The following is a 17,432-nucleotide window of genomic DNA, read 5'->3' as shown; positions in this document are numbered from 1 at the left end:
ATCAGTCCATGATTAATCAGCTGACATTTATTGAGTGTCCCCAAAGTGGGTTAGAGAAGGGGGCTACTAAAATGATGGTCCCTGCTTATTAACAAGCTTACAATAATCTAATTGGACAGATGGAAGTAAAACAGAAACACTTAGTGTCAATATGACCCTCTGGGATCTAACAGGATCAGACATGAGGAGGCATGAGGCTATGCACTGCAGATTCAGGGGAAGTGGCCACTCTGAGCATCTGTATTTAAGAAAGGAGGCTTCAGGGGGCAGGTGGACTTCAGAAGATGCTCACTCTCTGTGGTGGATTATTTGTTGAAGTGGCCTCAGTTCTTTCCCTTCCTGTATCTCTACCCCTCGGCAGTGCAAGCTTTCGGCTGCCCACATTAGCAGAGCCTACTCCTCCACTCCTGGATCTGAGCCGGCCTTGTGACAGTGGCAGTGATGAGGTGCCAGTTTCAGGTCCAGACCTCAAAAGGCATTGCATACCTCTGGCCTCTCTTGGAACATGTCCAGCAGCCACGAAACAGCCTGGGCTCAGCTTGCTAAAGGAAAAGAGGCCACTTTCTTCCAGAGATGAGCTGTTTGAACTGAGGCCATCAGAAACCAGTTAGCCTCCCCAGCAGAGCTATCAGTGAGCCCAGCTGAGAACAGAGGAAGCCTCCTCTCCCTGGATGAGCCCAGTCAAAATTGTCAACCCTCAGAATCCTGGCCTAAAAGAAAGGATATTGTTTTAGGCCAACAAATCTTGGAGTGGTTTGTCACACCGCAGTAGGTAACTGATACAAGGTCTAAAAGGTGGAGAGGAAGGGAGAGGAAGGGAGAAAATGGTCCTGGGTAGAATTTCAGCCCCCAAAAGGTCAAGAGTTAGAAATTTGTGAGGTCAAGTCAAAGAAAAGCAGGATTGGATAACTGACCACTTTTTTTCAATAAACTGCCAGAAGCTCCAGTGTTAAAGAGAACATGTACTGGAAGCCAGGCCTGCTGCTACACAGTGACCTTGAAGCCCCCCATCAGGGCATAAGGAATAGGAATCTCCATAAATTGAACACACAGCACCAAAATCCCTCCAAGCTGGATTCTGAGTGACATATTGTTTTCTAGCCAACTATGTTAGGCCAAGAAAAAAAAAAGGTCTTTGTGGCTTATAATCTGTATTTTTTATGTAAAAATCTAAAGCTTATGAGTCATACTTTCAAGAAACTGCTAGAGGCAATTTACGGAATCTCAGTATATTATGAAGTTGGAGTGCTTTTAAACTCCTGAGTTCTCACAATGCGAATCCATGAGCCATTGTGTAACAACTCAGTTTTGTTAGGTCATTGAACATATTTTTCACCACAAAAGAGCATAAGAGGAACCATTTCCCTTTAAATGCTAAAAATTTAGTGTTCTCTTTCCGTTGAGTGGTACTTGCTTGAAAAGTTTCCTGGGAGACGATGGATTCTTGTTTTAAAAGTAGCTCCTTAAATTCGAATGGACTGGGTGAGGGGTGGATTGACAGGGCCTGGAGTTCGGGTGGGGGGTGTGGTATTAAAATGGAACAATATTGCTGGATCTTTGTTCCACCAGCCACAGACACTTCCTTGGTTTATTTGTCAAAAAACCAGTTGACAAAGTGCCACAAACTTTCTACAAAACAGCCTGACTGAGCGACTGTTTCATTCAAACCATGCTCACATTAGTAGGGTCAAGATGTCAAAAAAAGCCTGGTGCACCAGGAATTTCAACAGAAGGGAAGGCGAGGGTTCCCACGACTGAAGTGTCACACGAGAGGAGCGTGAGAGAGGCGTCATGCCTGGAATGCTCGCCGCGTGTGCGCGCGCGCTGGCAGGGGATCGAGCGTGCTCTAAAGTTGTTTTAATTGCTTGTCTCCTGTGAACATGTTGCTCCCTTTTGACTCTCGAGTCACCAGTTCCCCCCGAAACTTTCGGGAACGAGGACCATCGCCCGTCCCGCGGGCCCCGCCTCCCCCCGCGTGCGGCTAACAGGTCCCCGGTGGCCGAGGCGGCACCCCGGCTCCCCCGCGGATCTCCGCAGCCCACTCGGACTGCAGCCGGGGTGCCGCCCGGCCTCCCATTGCGGCAGTCGGGGCGACGGCGGGCGAGGCGGCGCGCGCGGAGGGGGGCGCGGCGCAGGGCTGCGCGGGGTCCGTCTCGGCCCCGGCATGGGGGCGCGCGGCGCCGGGTGGGCTTGCCACGCGGGGAAGCAGCAGGCGCCGCCGCCGCGGGCCGGCCGCCGATTTCCAGGCACGCAACCCCGCCTCCAGGGCGCCCAGCCTCGCGCTCTCGCCCCGCCGCTCGCTCGCAGCCGCGGCCGGCGCCGCAGCCCCGCGCCACACAAAGGACTGCCGCCCGCGGGGCCGCTGCTCCCCCTCCGCGTCCTCCTCGGGTGACGGCAGCCCCGACAGCGGGGCTCGGGCGCGGCGGCGGCGGCGGCGCGGGGGCCCGTCACTCCGGTCCCCGGGGCGGCGGCGGAGGCTTTTTCTTCTTTTCTATTTCGCTTTATTATTTTTTGCCCTTAAACCTCCTCGCCTCTCTGTGGTCCCAACCCCCTCTCCCCTGCCTGCCTTCTCCTCCGCCTCCTGTAAACAACTCTCCCACCCCCTCCCGCCCCCAAGTAAATAAATAAGAGGAGGAGGGTCGCGGGGAGGAGGCGAGAGGAGCCCGACCGACAGCGGCGGCCGCACGCACCTCGCACCCTGAGATGGCGCCGCGCCCCGCGCCGCCCGGGGAGGCCCGGGCCTGCCGCCGCCGCTCCTGCCGCTCCTGCTGCTGTGCGCCGCGGCCCTGGCGCCGGGGGCGGCCGCGGGCGGCGAGGTGGCTCCCGCGGGGCCCGCCGTGTGCTACTCGTCCCCGCCCAGCGTGGGCTCGGTGCAGGAGCTGGCCCCGCGCGCCGCGGTGGTGGTCGAGGGCAAGGTGCACCCGCCGCGGCGGCCGCAGGGGGCCCTCGGCGCGTAGGCGGCGGGCGAGGCAGGGGCGTGGGGCGCCGAGCGCCCGCTGCCCGCCCCGGGGCGCTGGGGCCGCCCGGCCCGGACGCGCTGTCGGCCGCCGACGGGACCACGCCCTCCCGGTCCCCCGGCCCGGCGCCCGGCGCGCGCCGGCCCGCGGACGAGACGCCCTATCTGGTGAAGGTGCACCAGGTGTGGGCGGTGAAAGCCGGGGGCCTGAAGAAGGACTCGCTGCTCACCGTGCGCCTGGGCGCCTGGCGCCGCCCCGCCTTCCCCTCCTGCGGGAGGCTCAAGGAGGACAGCAGGTACATCTTCTTCATGGAGCCCGACGCCAACAGCAGCGGCCGCGCGCCCGCCGCCTTCCGCGCGTCTTTCCCCCCGCTGGAGACGGGTCGGAACCTCAAGAAGGAGGTCAGCCGGGTGCTGTGCAAGCGGTGCGGTAAGTCCCTCGCCCTGGGGGCGTCGCCGCCGGCCGGGGGGCGCGAGCCGGGCGCGGGGCTCCGGGGTCCGACGGCCGCGGGCGGGCGCGGTCTGAGTTTGTCTTCGGGCCGCGTGCAGACTTGAGAGCGATGCTCAGAGGAGGAGGTTTCGAGGATTGGCTTCCACAGACAGGCAGCGCCTTCTCCAGTTTCCCGTTTTCTAGGCTTTGCACTGGTGAAGCCCAAGTTCGGTCGGGGCTGCCGCAAACTTTTCAATCCCTTGGGGTAGAAGAACGGAGACAGAAGAGCCGGCTGCTTTCTTGGGAGTGATCATTGAACTTGGCTTTGGTTAGGAGCTGCTGATTGCGGGCCGCCAGTGTGGGACTTTTTCTCTGGAGGAGAAGGGGGGAGTCCGACAGGATTTTAATGCTTTCCCCTCACTTAGAGCCCCGAGTGCGGACACGGTCAGGGGTTTGTGTCTAGGGGGCCCTGACAAGGAAGGACAGGGCGCTGGGGTCCTCTCCAAATGCGGCAGAGTTTGGGGCGAACTCAATACCGAGCGATAAGCGCAGTCTAACTTGTGAATACGTGTATGCGAGAGGTATAAAGCTGGCTTGTTGGGATGGAATCTTTTCGAGAATGGTTGCTTTCACGTATTTCGATTGGGAGTATGTTTTGGCACTTAAGTGAATCAGAATAGAGAAATGCAATCACAGAGCCTCACTTGTAGGCCCTGAAGACTCCCGGAAGGTAAGTGGAGCAAGCTGTTTCCCAGACCGTTTCGAATTTCACTGCTGGAAACTCTTCTTCCCGAGTGTCCTTAATATCATCAGGTCTGAGAAATTAGCTGATAATCTGATTACATGTCTGAGGGTGAATTACATTTATGCTGTTCGTAAGATAATTTCTAGGTTCTAAATATCTGTATAATTTCCTGATTACCATATAATCACTAAAACATAGCTGGGTTTCTTCTCAAACCAGAAATTAGTGTGATTACACATCACAAATTCTAACACTATAATAGCCTTCCCCTGCGTCTTTATGTATCTGTTTAGTAGATGGTTGGGGTAATTGAATTTGTACAAAGCTGAGCACGGTGCCACGCTCAGTTTGCCTGTGATGCAAAGCGTGTTAGTTCTCTTACATTTGTATCAGGTGATGGCCAATTTAAATTTCTGGTTGGCGTTCATGGTGCTGGTATCCTGCAGTTAATTAATACCCGACGATTTGGTTTTAATGGCAGGAAAGAGCATTGCTCATTCGCTGCTTCCTTTTTTTTTTAACAATGCACTTTTGTGTGCCAGAGACCTGTTAGGCTTACACCACTCTGTGGACAGAAGCTGTTCTCAGACAGTGGTGCTGAAGAAAGCTGAGTGACGTTGGGATTCCCCGGGTCTGGCTGATAGATGTCACCGTAAACCTGGGAAACACTCTGCCGGGAGCTGCCTTCTTAGGGAACACAGAACCTCAACACCAGTATACTGCAGCATACGCTATTCTGCTACAGAATCTGAAACAAAACCTTCTAAGCCAACCCTTTCAAGCCATCCCCTTGTCCAGTTTTCAGATGTTTTATTATATGTAATTCAGGAAGGGTTTTTTACCTTCCCCCAGACCATATGAGTTGTGAGTCATTTGCTACCCATGGTGGATGTTCATGTAAAAGGGATCACAGTTGGCAAGGATGCCTGGGGTTGGGGGTGTGTTGGTAGATTAGCAATGGTGTTAGTTATGCCTTTTAACTGGAAATAAATGTCAGACTCTGGGTTAAAGTTCTAATAAGCATCCGGAGAATGTTTGGAAATGGAAACATCGTGATGTCTGGAGGAATTCTATTTTGGTTTTGTGCTTCTAAGTGAAGAAAGCTTCCCTGAAGGTAGTTTTGCCTCTCTGTCTGTCAAAGGAAACTCACGGTTGTAAGCTGTGGCCTGCTAAGCAAAACAGTTTTTTTTTTTTAAATGAACTGGATATCTTCCTGTGTGTCATTGAGTAGATAAAGAAATCCTGAACGTAGTGCTCTAGGACTGTGTAATCATTGTGTATGTTTGGTGATTTTAGCATTACGCATTGTAAGGCAGGAATATTGTATGAAAACTTAATAGATTTAGCTAAGGACTAACTAAAAGTTTCTCTCGCATTTTTACAAACATAGTAGTTACAGTAATATTGTAGGATAAGAGTAAACAGCATCAACTATTTTATACACTGTAAACTCAGTACATCCATACCTGGAATACTGGGTGTAAAAGCGTGTGCATGAGTGGTGACAACTCGTGACTTCATCCAGTTATGTGGTCTCAGTTAACAGTGTCATTCAGAACCTACCAGGCAAAGAAACACAAATTGGAAAAAAATATATAGAGAGAAGAGGGGCTGATTTGTCTTGGTTGAACTGCTGCTGTGTGCTTCTGGCCAGAAGATTTCAGGGAGAGTGATGAAGTAGAGGGTTCTTATCTAAGGGGAAGATGCCCTGGGGCGAGATGGCGGTGTTGCTGTCCGAGCCCTTTTGTTAGGCTGGAGAGGGAATATAGCGAAGTCATTTTGTGATATCATATCCCGGGGACAGCTTCCAGGTCTCATGTGCTCAGCTGCAGTGTTGTTTCTGACAAGTTGCTTACTGATCTAAAAACTGCACATGCAACAGATTAGCTTTTGGGGTGAGCTCTTAGACGTCTTCCCTGAATTTCTTTTTTCTTAATCCCCCCCCCATCAAAGAAGCTTCTGAGTAGTGTCAGTATGAAAAGCAGCTCTTCTCTGGAAAACCGGGCCTATTGAAACAGACTTTTGGGTGTACTTTAGAAGACAATACAGAATATCATATTTGCTTTATACTTGAAGTTTGTTTAAATTACACTTCTTTTTCAGTTATTTAAATTCTTCTTGGTCTTTGCTTTTTCTCTTGCTCACTGAATGGGCTAAGAAATATTTCTAAGTTTTATGTTAATCGGCACACAATATTTGCTGTTCAATTACAATTCTGTTATTCAAACAAATCACTGTTGGATGCACTATGCTTTTAGATTTCAAAGCATCACAGTTAACACTAGGCAGAAATTGATTTCCAAAAAATGAGTAAAAATAATGATGTTGAATTAGTATCTATAATCGGGCCATGCTAGATTTATACATCAATTGTGTTCTTACAAGCTAATCTAAATGTTTGGTATATCATCATATAATACTGGATGCATCGATAATGTAAACATGTTTGTCCAGTATTTGTGATAAAAGGCACTTTTTCTAGTATCCTCAATAACTTTAATAAAACATTCTGACCTTATGATGTTATTGAAATGACAGAAATGCTGCAGGGATTTTTCAGCCACTATTGAAGAAAATAGTTCTTCATAAAAGCTATAGTCAGGAGGTAGCAATAGGAACAGATAGAGCTTGACTATTTATGTTTCATAAATACACATGTAAATTTAATTCCCCAAGTGTTGGTGACTGCCCTCTTGAAAGGGTATCAACCTTGCTGTCATAAAAGCTATACTTAAAACACATCTTTCTTGTGGAGTAGAGAAACTGTATCTGTATTTATATTATGTTAAAAAAAATGAAACCAAGTTAGGTCTTCTGGGAAAACAACTCCTTGAAATCTGTTTTAAAAGGCGAACTTAAGTATCTGAATTAAAATATTTTACAAGAACTAGAGGTTAATTCTTATCAGTTGCAGGCTATCTGTAAGTCCTCTGAATCTAGGGAAAGTTTTAGGGTATATCTTAATGGGTGAGGTAAGATGGAGGAGCTTAAACAGCGCTGAGGGTCAAAACAATGAGCTGTCCTTCCACTGGCCGGTGTATTTATAGCAAATGAGAGCAAAATATGTGACTGGTCCAGTTATTGCCCTTGTCAAATATAATGTATTCATTGTTCAGGAAATCGCCTTTGCTTTGATGCCCATTTTCTTCCTGTTGTTTTGTGTATAATTAAGACAAAGAAATATCTTTTAAAACCGATTTTTAAATTTCAGTGACAATTTATGAATTGGCCTGATGTCCACAGATCTGCAAACTGTCATCTGCCTTCAGTACTGAGTAATACCTAAAGGTTTTTTGCTTGGTTGTTTTTGATATGCTTAAATGACATGAAAAATTTATAGATAGCTCTTAGTAAAGGGTATTTTGATGAGCTTTGTATAAATAAGTGATACTAATGAAAACAAGAAGTATATAATGAATAACAGTGGTAAGGATTAATTGACCCTTATATTCATTGAAAGCATGTAATGAAAAAAGTATCTAATAAAAGTAGCTCTTATTGACCCATGCAATTTGTTTTCAAAAACAATAGTGTAACATGCCTTAGAGTTCATAAGAAAATCAAGACTAATTTTAAGTGTTCTTATTTTTAAATAACAGAAATGGCTGTTGTGGGCAGTCTTCCATCCGTATATGAATGTTCTAAATTTCTGTATGCACATGTTACTCTGTACTCATGTTACCATAAAACTTAAAACTACAGTAACACTATGAAAGAATGTTTGACCTATGTACTCCCCCCAGAGCAGTCACTTCATAATACTTGAACTGACTAATAATACATCCTGTCATACTCTTAAATTTAAAGTTGAATTATTTGCAAATTTACAGAATACAGATAAATCTTGCTGAGTTGAAGCAAGTGCTAGTCAAGAGATTATATCTTCCTATTGTTTAGTATTGTGATGCATTTGAGGCAAACCTATTTCTAAAGGTATGCCTACTGGCTCTCTGTACGCAGATGATCCATATAAAAAATTAATTTGGTGAAGTTGAATGCTTCAAATGGGTTGACCAATCTCTGCTTGGCGCAGATCCAATTGTTAGGGAACTGTCCCCTAAATACAGACTTGTCATCCTGGAATTCTAGAGAGAAATGAGTAAGTGGCAATATGCCTCATTTTTTAGTCTTCAAGAAAACCAGGATATTTTTCCCTGTGGGAAATAGTTTCTTTGGCAACTGTATGCTTACCTTGCCTTACCCCACTGGGACCTAATAACATTTATGTCCTGTTTTTTTTTAATAATAAACTACATTTCTTTAAATTTTTAAATTATCCCCAGCATGGATGGCATATGGGAGACAGTCCTACCAGCTCCTGACTCAGGCTTCATGTGTATACCCCCTTCATTTCTGTTTCCTTTGTGAGGACACTGCAAGGGAAGGCTTTAGGTCAATGACAGGGCCTAGGAGTGGAGTTTCATCTGTGAGAGACTGAAGTATAGGCTTGCTGCTCATCAGTACACCGACTGGCCTTCTCTTGACACCTTGGAATTCGACGGGTGGGATTGGTCTGGGTCCAAGTAAGTCAGTAACGGAAGGCCTTAGATCATAGACTGTGACTGTGGATGGGCTTCCTGATAGGCTCTGTGCATCCCAGGAGGACTCAGATGCTCATGTACCTTGTATCTCTACTTCAGAGGCTTAACCCGCAAAGCCCAGGGTCCTGGCTTTGGGTATCTGCCCCAGGGTTTGGGAACTGGAAGAAAACCGCTTAGAGTGGGGCATAATTCTAGAGCTGAGAGCCAGATTTAGGAGGTAATGTTGGGCCGAGGAAACCTAGAGGAAGGAATTGCTTCCTCTTTTTGCTCTGCGGTGCTAGAATACGTGAGCTGAGCTGAGCCCAGCACAAGGAGACCTTGCTGACAAGGGCTCTGAGGCTTCGTAGTGGGTCCAGTTGGGAGCCCAAGGCATGGAGGGGGGCGTGATCAGAGGGGTAAAGCATTGTCTACATGGCTAAATTTGCAAAGCTCACAGCAGTAATACATCATCCCAAATGTTCATCTCTAGCCTGGGAGTTGCCATTAAGGCAGAGGAAGCAGGAGAAAAAATTGAGGGGCTGACTAAAGCAACTTAGTTTTAATGAATACTCATTGTTGTATCTTTCCTCTTTGATAGACTTTCATTGCTTGACTTATAAATAGATTAAACACCTGCTATATAATTAAATGAATAAGTGACTGAAGCACCTTAGCTCGTTGGGTAGTGGCAATCACTGCCCTCAAGTTCGAAAGAAGAAGAAAAACAGCTCTTGTTTCCTTCTCTTCAGATCTCTAATTTGGTGAGGGGTTATCTGGAGGAAGTAGCATTTAGAACCATGTCCTCCCAGGATGCTGTTTCTTCTTCTTTCACCCAGAATGTTGCCTCTGGATCAATTTCTGGGCATCAGAGAAAGGTTATTTAATTTCCTAAGATTTGTTTTTCCTTACTTATTTCTGGACAATATTTATTCTATGTTGTCTATAGTTCTAGCCGGGGAAAATTTTCCCTATGTTGTGAAGATTTCAAGCACAGAAAGGATTTTGAAAAGTCAACGAATCCCTACTGCAGTTTTGAGCAGACGATTCCGAAATCGTTCCAACTCATTTTGGGTATTAGATCTTAGTACTAGGAAGCACTGTGTTTTCCTTGATCTTCCCCACAGGTGTTTCACCATCTCAGCACTCTAAGTTCACTTCTTATAACTGACGATGGAAAAGCACTGCTTATATCCCTAAGAAGTAAAAAGACAACAACAAAAAAAAACAAAACAATATTTTTGGATGAGTTACTCTTTACTCTTTTTTTTTCCTTCGCTCCTCACGAAGTTCAGACTGCAGGTGGATAGCACGTGTCTGCTTGGGCTCTGATGCCTAATGAGACCCTTGTCCTCAAGTGCTCAGTGAGCCTTAGGGATGCCATGGGCGATGACGTAGTCCCAGCGGAGCCACAGATAGAGTGGCAGTATTTCCTTCTATGTCAGGGAGCATCCTGGCTGCATCTCTGGGCAGAAGATGGTAGCTCTCCACTGAGGAGGAGAAGGATGCTTCAAATTTGTCCTTAGACTACTCTGCCCTTGGGAGGTTATCTGGTAGTGAGGGCTGTTTGGTGACTGTCAGGTGGGGATGTTCTGCCCAGAGTCCTTGTGCTCATTGTCATGTCATCAGCACAAAAGGGCCACAGCTTTAAAATTCCCCAGACTCTCTACTTTGCAAACCTGACACCTCTGAGATGCTCTTTTCTCCATTGACTTCATTCCCATCCACCCAGATAGCTCTCATCTTGTCCTCAGGAGTACTAGTGACTTTTCTTTCATTGAAGCATTTTGGACCATAGTCTTATTCTGATGAACATGTTTTTTTTCCTCCCAAATTATGGTAACATAAAATTTATCATTTTAACTATTTTTAAGTGTGCAGGTCACTGGCATTAAGTATTCACATTGGCAGGTAGCCATCACTACCATCCATCTCCAGAATTTTACATCTTTTCAAACTCAAACTCCAAACCCATTAAACAATAACTCCCTATTCCCCCCTCCTCCCAGCCCCTGGCAACTAGCATTCTAATTTCCTTCTCCATGGATCTGACTGTTCTAGGTATGGCATGGAAATGGAATCACACAGTACTTGCCTTTCTGTGACTGGCTTACTTTACTTGGCTTTAAGGTTGATCCTATAATGTCTTTAAGGTTGATCTATGTTTTAGCATGTGTCAGAATGTCATTACTTTTTAAGGCTGAATAATATTCCATCACATGAATAGACCACATTGTGTTTATCCATTCATCTGGGTTCCTTTTCCCTTTTGGTTATTGTGTGAATAATGCTTCTGTTTTGTACATGAGTATACAAATATCTGTTCAAGAATGCTTTCAATTCCTGGGGGTCTATACCCAGAGGTGGAATTGCTGAATCTCATAAGTAATTCTTTGCTTAATTTTTAGATGAACCTGTGTGCTCTGGGTGAGTAACGTTCCCTCTTTGCATCTCATTCCCTGAGAGGCGTAACGGGAAGGTCGAGCCGAAAGGCTTTCTGTGGTCCGTTCACACTGCATGTGGTCTTCATCTCAGAAACGACCCGACATGCAGACCGCTTCTGCCGTTGCCTTGGAGCTTTTCTCTTCCTCTCTTTTCATTTCAGTGTTGCTTGCAGGAGCATAACAGTGGAAAAGCCACTGTGGAACTTCCAGACGATCTGAAAGAGGAGTAAGAGCTTAACAAGAGGGAACCTTCGTGAAAAAGTGTCCCTGTCCTCCCAGCTGCATTGCCTCCACTGCCTCGTTGGGTCGTGCTGCTGCGCTGTCTGAAATGCTGAGTTATTTGTATTCACCAGCATTGTCTTCTCAAGAAGTAAATGCCGTTGTCTCTGCAGGCCTGTCTTTGAAATTTTACAGTATGATTAATAGATTAATTCACAACCGCAAACTTTTAAAGCAAGAAAGCTCAGTTGTTTTGTTTTAGTAGTATGAAGAAAGGTTCGAGGCATTCTGTGATGAGTTTTTATTTATGACAAAAGTTTTATTTATTTAAGACAAATCTGGCACAGTTTTAGATTCTAGTCATTAGAGCTGCCGTGGACATGCACGAGGCCAGCCCAGAGAGCAGGGAGAGAGCTTGGTTTCCAGCTCGATGGTACCAGGTCCGATGATGGCAGGGAGAGGATTCCCACCTTGGCTCAGTGTTAGGTTCGCAGACCTTCTTTCTCAGCTTATGATTCTTGTGGTTTGGGCAAGAAAGTGATCTATTTTGTCCCTTTTATGAGTAGAACGAGCAATGCAGAAACAAGATGTCAAACGAGGAGTAATTTCATCTTGTAAAAGCACTGCATGGAGAGGTCTGGGCAGTTCCCCAGAGGCTGTGCAGGACCTGGCAGGACTCAGCCCGGCTGCGGCCTCACTTTTCCCTTCAGTGTGGCCTCCAGAGCCCCTGGTGACACATCTACTCCAGCAGATCCAGGGTTGCTGATGAACTGTGGTTCCCGAGCCCGTATCTCTATCCTAAATCCTATTATTTGGCTCTGGATCCATTTATCCAACTACTTGTTGGATGACCCACCCTGATGTCCTACAGACACTTTATGCATATGAACCAGTGTCTCATCATTTCCCTGCCTGTCTGTCTGCACATCTGCACATTGTAATAATACCGAAGTCACTACCGCCCCCGATAAAACGCCATCCCTGCTCTTGCTTCCCGCGGCTTCCTTGACTGACTGCTTTCTCTGCGGCAGATCGAGTAGCCGAAGCTGATGGGAATTCCATTAGCGCCTCACCGTACAGTAGCATCAGTGTCCTCTTAAGTAACCCAAACCAGAAACCTCTCCTTTGCCCGGTATCACTTTGGTGATCAGATCCCACTGATTCTACCTCCTTGTCGTATCCCAGATTCTTCCCTTCTGCGGCAACCCCATTGTTTCTCTAGTACCTCCCATTCTTACTGTAACAGCCTTTTACCTTTGCTCTTGGATTCTCTCCCTTTTAAGTCCATTCACGGTACTGTTGCTAGAGTGGTCTTTCTGAAACAGAAATGATCGCGCTACACCCTTGGGTAAAGTTCTTCAGTTGCCATCATGATAAAGTCTAGACTCCTTAGAATGGCACACAACTTTTGTCTGAATATTCTTATCCAGTTCCTGCTTCTGCCTGGAACCCTGAACTGCACGGATGGCACTGCTCCCCATGTGCCCAGTGGCTGTAGGGCCCTGTGCCCTCGCACATACCCTTCCCTTTTCCCAGAAGGGCCTGCCTCTCTGTCTGCCTTCTGTGCCATGGCCACTTACTGGTCTAGATTGTCTGTGCCCTTCCATGGGGAAATGGCTAAATAAAACAATATAGTTGTATAATGGATTATGCTACTGTCTTTATACTTTCTTCAAGATTTTTAATGACTTAGATATGTTCGTAGTGTGCTGTCCAGTGAAAAAAGTATCATGCAATCTGTGTGCGATTACTTTATCACCCGTCTGCCTCATCGACCTATCAATCTAAACAGAAATAAAAGCCTGGAAGGCTACTTAACAATATGTAAGAGTTGGGCACTGGAATTAGTGATGTTTAGAATGTTCTTCATTTTGTTGATGTTCTTAACATTTCTATAATGAATGTGTATTATTTTTTTTAGCAAGGAAAAACAATAAATGCTATTTTCAATAGAAATACCGACTTGTAAGTAGAATAGAGTCTTAGTTGGGGACTTTGCCCCTTTAGGATGTTGCCTTCCTTATAGCAGATGTCTTACGTCATGTAGGCTAATTGCTGTAACAAATGGTACCCTGAATATGCAGTGACTCAAATGCAGTGTTTATTTCTGCCCAGGGAACAGACAGAGCACAAGATGATCTGGTCTTTACTTTCTTCCAAAAGAGACCTGAGCTAACATCTGCGGCGTAGCTGAACCTTGCTTCAGACCGAATTGTTGAAATAGGCAGGGCTCCACTTTCTAATGGTCACTTTATTTTTAGTGGCAAAGCTATCCTCTGAAAAGTGGACAAAGTGCCTTCTACCATAACAGTCACCTGCATTTATTATAGGTAAATCACTTATTAAGTACATGCACTTCCTTGTGCTCAACTTAGCATTTGTGGGTTAGTTTGGCAATAAATCCTTTAAGTTTAATGCTCCCTATGTCTGGTTTCATTTGATATTGAAAATGCAGAGGATCAGGCCACATTCACTCTGGTGTTAGGTTGCCTTGTAGAGCTCTGTGTTGAACAAATCATTTTGATATAGGGATGGTATAGAAATACTCTCCAGCTCTATCACTGCTGATTTAATTGGGTTCTGTGATGTACATTTCTTTTCAGGATAAATTAAAATAGCTGATAAAGCTGCCTGTGAAAGCAAGTGGTTAGGTTAAGCCTGCCTGGTATTTTTAAATGTATTGATGAGGCATCATTCCACAGTTTTTAAGCACTTTTATTAACTTTCCAGTAGTTTTATTTCCAGTAACTAGCTAAACAGTGGTCATTATGTACTCAGTAATCTTTCTTTTTAAAATACTATTGAAAAGTCTGTGAAAATGATTAAGGTGCCAGTATCATCCACCTACTTCTTGTGAGTGAGAATTGTTGGTGATGGTGTGATTAGCCGGGTGTATGTGCTTCCTTTGTGCAACCCAGGAGGAAAGGAAGCCGATTCAAAACAGGTGAATGGAGACAATGAATGAATGTTTTTGAAACTGTAAAATAATTAGTCCTTTGTGCGTCTATAATATACATGTTCGTGCTCTGTTTAAAAACATTTTTATTTAATATTAAGAAGATAAAGAGGATATTTACGGATTATGTACAGCATATGAAGAGTAGCGGTGCATTTGTTGTGCTCCTTTGTAAAAAGTCTCGTGTTTATCTGGGGCCATTTGGCTTTATAAGGTTCTTATATTCCAGGTGACTAAAGGCATTGTCTTACCTGTAGGCCAATTGGCTATATGTGCATTCATTAACTAAAATGGATTAGAAATTTATGATGAATTTATTCCCCTTCTCTTTGCCAATAATTTGTGTATCCCCCCCAAATCCCATCTCTTTCCTCTCAGATTTAGGCAATCCTGACCTGTGTGAGAAATTGTAGGGGCATTCTGAGGATGTTGCTTACATAAACTATGAGAATTGTGAGATTGCTAAGGAGATGTAGGTGAGTAACAGAAAAAGAGAAGCAGTGAGTACCCTTGATTACATATGGCATACATACTATTTATTGGGCGTCTTTAATTTCCTAGTCTCGATACTGATTTCTGAGATCATGTGATAAAATTAGACAAGCTTTTTAAGCTGGGTAGGGTGGGTTTCAGTACCAGGGGCCAACCTCTGGATTTTTCAGAGTGAGTTTTAGCAATATTTTTGTTTACTTGAATATAAGCAGGAAGCAGTTTTAAGAACCCTGAGCCTTTGTTTGGCATGGGGTCGAGAAGGAGGACTCTACTGGAGAGAGCTAATGGTTAGTTTGTGTAAAGAGACTGTATTTAAAAAAAAAAAATCACCAAATTGATTAAGTTACATGTAACATTACTAGAGTGTTGCTGAAGGTCACTCTTTCATTAGTGTTTTTTCCTTTAGCTAAGAATTCTTCCTGTGTACCACAGAAGCCACTTCAGTGACAAATTAGTGTTTAAATTTTTCTTGACACGCTGGCTTGAAAACTAACTACTGTCTCTATAGTAGATACCCAGGTCCTATGGGAATTCAATGCATCATCACATCAATCCTTGTGAAGTGACATCTATCAATCTAATTTAAACAAGTATTTGAGTCAGAAGGTCCTTGGACCATGTATTAAGTTGACATAGAGCTTCCTTTATCTGAAGCTATGACTGAGCGTTTTAATAAACAGCAGTCAAGAAATGCAAAGTTATTATTCTGACAGTAACTGAATGCATTTTTCCTTCCCATCTCTATACAGTCTGTTTATTGTCTAGTGAGCTGCTGAACCGATGCATTCATAGCTGTATTTGCATAAGGAGTTTGAATCGCCACGGGAAGGATGGTTTTGAATTTCCTGCTGTCATCTGTTTACTTTCTCTGCAATCACAGTGTTTGTGTGCAAAGGGTTTTTTTACATTGGGTTTTCCTAATTGTAATACAGTGTAAATAAGCTGGGAATCATAGTGATGAAAATTGCACGTTCCACATCAAAGGAAGTGGGGAAAAAGATGAAAAGGAAATCTAGAAATAGAAAGAAAAGCTCTGAAGCCCGTGACCTCAGCAGCAGGCTCCTCAGTCCAGTTCATCCTGTAGACCATAGATGAATTTTTTTGGACCAAATGGTCTGATCTTGGACAGGCCAGGCCAGGGGTTTGCGAAAAAGGTTTGTAGATTAGAATATGCAAATCCCTGGGCTAGACTCCTGGAGAGAATAATTCATTCTCCTGGGAATCTGCAGTTTTGGAAATCTCTCCAGGCGATTTTGGTGTCTACACGGGTTTGGGAGTTCTTGGACTCTTGTGTTCTCTAAGGCTTTTTTTTCAACAAATAAACTTGAAGATTCTGGGAAATCAAAAGATGGGTACAAAAAGGGAGAATTAGAATTCACTGAGTTTCTATTATGTGCCAAACATTTTAATATATTTCTAATCTCCCTCCTTCCTTAATAACATCTTCCAAAGCATGTCATTTTATTTCATTTTTCACCCAAGATTCAAAAAGAACTTTATAGAACTTTAAAGGTCACACAGCTGCTGAGAGGCAGAACATTTATTTGCATTCAGGTCATTTGATTTCCTCTGTTGGAAACACGACGGCGAGGTTTGGAACAGAGCGGTCTGATAGGGTCCTAGTCGCCCCGTCCCTCGAGTGAGGCTGACTGGCCCTCTCTGGGCGTGGGACCCGTAGCTCACAGTAAATGTCTGGTGATCTTCAGAGAGCGTGCATGTAGGTGATCGGGTGTGAGGGGGGGTGCTGCATGTGTTTTGAGAGAATTGAAATCAGACCCAGTTGGGCAAAACTCTGTCTCCAGCAGTGTGTAATGAACAAGCCAGGTCCTTGTGTCTCTGGAGATGACGTTGTGCCTCTGAAAGGTCTGTGCCAGCAAGTTCATTAAGGAAATTCCATGGTCACCGGTACTGTTTCTCCAGGAAGGGAGTGAGACATGGTGGATCCAGGAGGGGAAGAGTGGGCAGCTGTGGTGGGCTGTGCACGCTGCCTATAGGTCAGGCTTTGGCCCCGAGACCTATCTCTGCTGTTCGTGACCTTCGGAACATCGCTCCATGCTTCTGAAGTTGGTGTGAAACGACAGTAACGTCTCTCTGAGAGATGAGGGAGTGTGGGCTGAGATAATTTATGTCAGCACATAGGTCATGGTGAATGCCCTATTAACGCTCGTAGGGATGGCCAGGGGAATAGCCACTCCGGAGCCTGACTCAAGGCAGCAAGGATACATAGTGGGGGTCATGCAGCAAAAATGGAGGCCGTAGCAGTAGAGGCAGAAATAAAGCTGAACGTCACCTGCTTGAGTGCTGTGCTCTTTATTCCTCTACGAATTCATTTCCTCTTGATCTGTGGTGCCGTCGGTCCCTTCACCCAGTGCTACTCCCAGGGTGGGCGGGGACCAGCAGCACTGTCCCGGCCCGGTGCTCGGTGGGACTGAGAATCTCTGAGTCCTCTGCAGACCTCCCGCTCTCCTGTGCTTCTGACGTCCTCCACAGTCTGAGCAGCGTGGTCTCAACCTGCAGCCTCCTGGGGTGTGAATGGCACCCAGGGAGGTTGGCTTGTCAGCAGCCTTTGTGCTGCCCCAGCCATGCGGTGTCACCATCAGAGCCCTTTCTGCAGGGCCCTGTATGTGGTGGGATAGCCGTGACAGGGAAACGCCATTGTGAGGGAAGAAGGAA

The 17,432-nt window shown here is 45.6% G+C and overlaps 1 protein-coding gene across 1 annotated transcript in view; it reads left to right on the top strand.

The window, feature by feature from the left end:
* The first annotated feature begins 1,791 nt into the window (after nt 1-1,791).
* The window catches only part of LOC140845303 (uncharacterized), a 286,923-nt gene continuing 271,282 nt past the window's right edge, over nt 1,792-17,432 (top strand). The window contains exons 1-3 of the mRNA XM_073219286.1: nt 1,792-1,851; nt 1,906-2,442; nt 2,630-3,386. Coding sequence (XP_073075387.1) covers nt 1,792-1,851; nt 1,906-2,442; nt 2,630-3,386 — 1,354 coding nt within the window. The remainder of the gene's footprint in view (nt 1,852-1,905; nt 2,443-2,629; nt 3,387-17,432) is intronic.

This window comes from Manis javanica, chromosome 12 (assembly GCF_040802235.1).
Source record: "Manis javanica isolate MJ-LG chromosome 12, MJ_LKY, whole genome shotgun sequence".
NCBI lineage: Eukaryota > Metazoa > Chordata > Mammalia > Pholidota > Manidae > Manis > Manis javanica.
The sequence above is the reverse complement of the archived record's forward strand: the minus strand, read 5'-3'. Positions and strand labels throughout refer to the sequence as shown.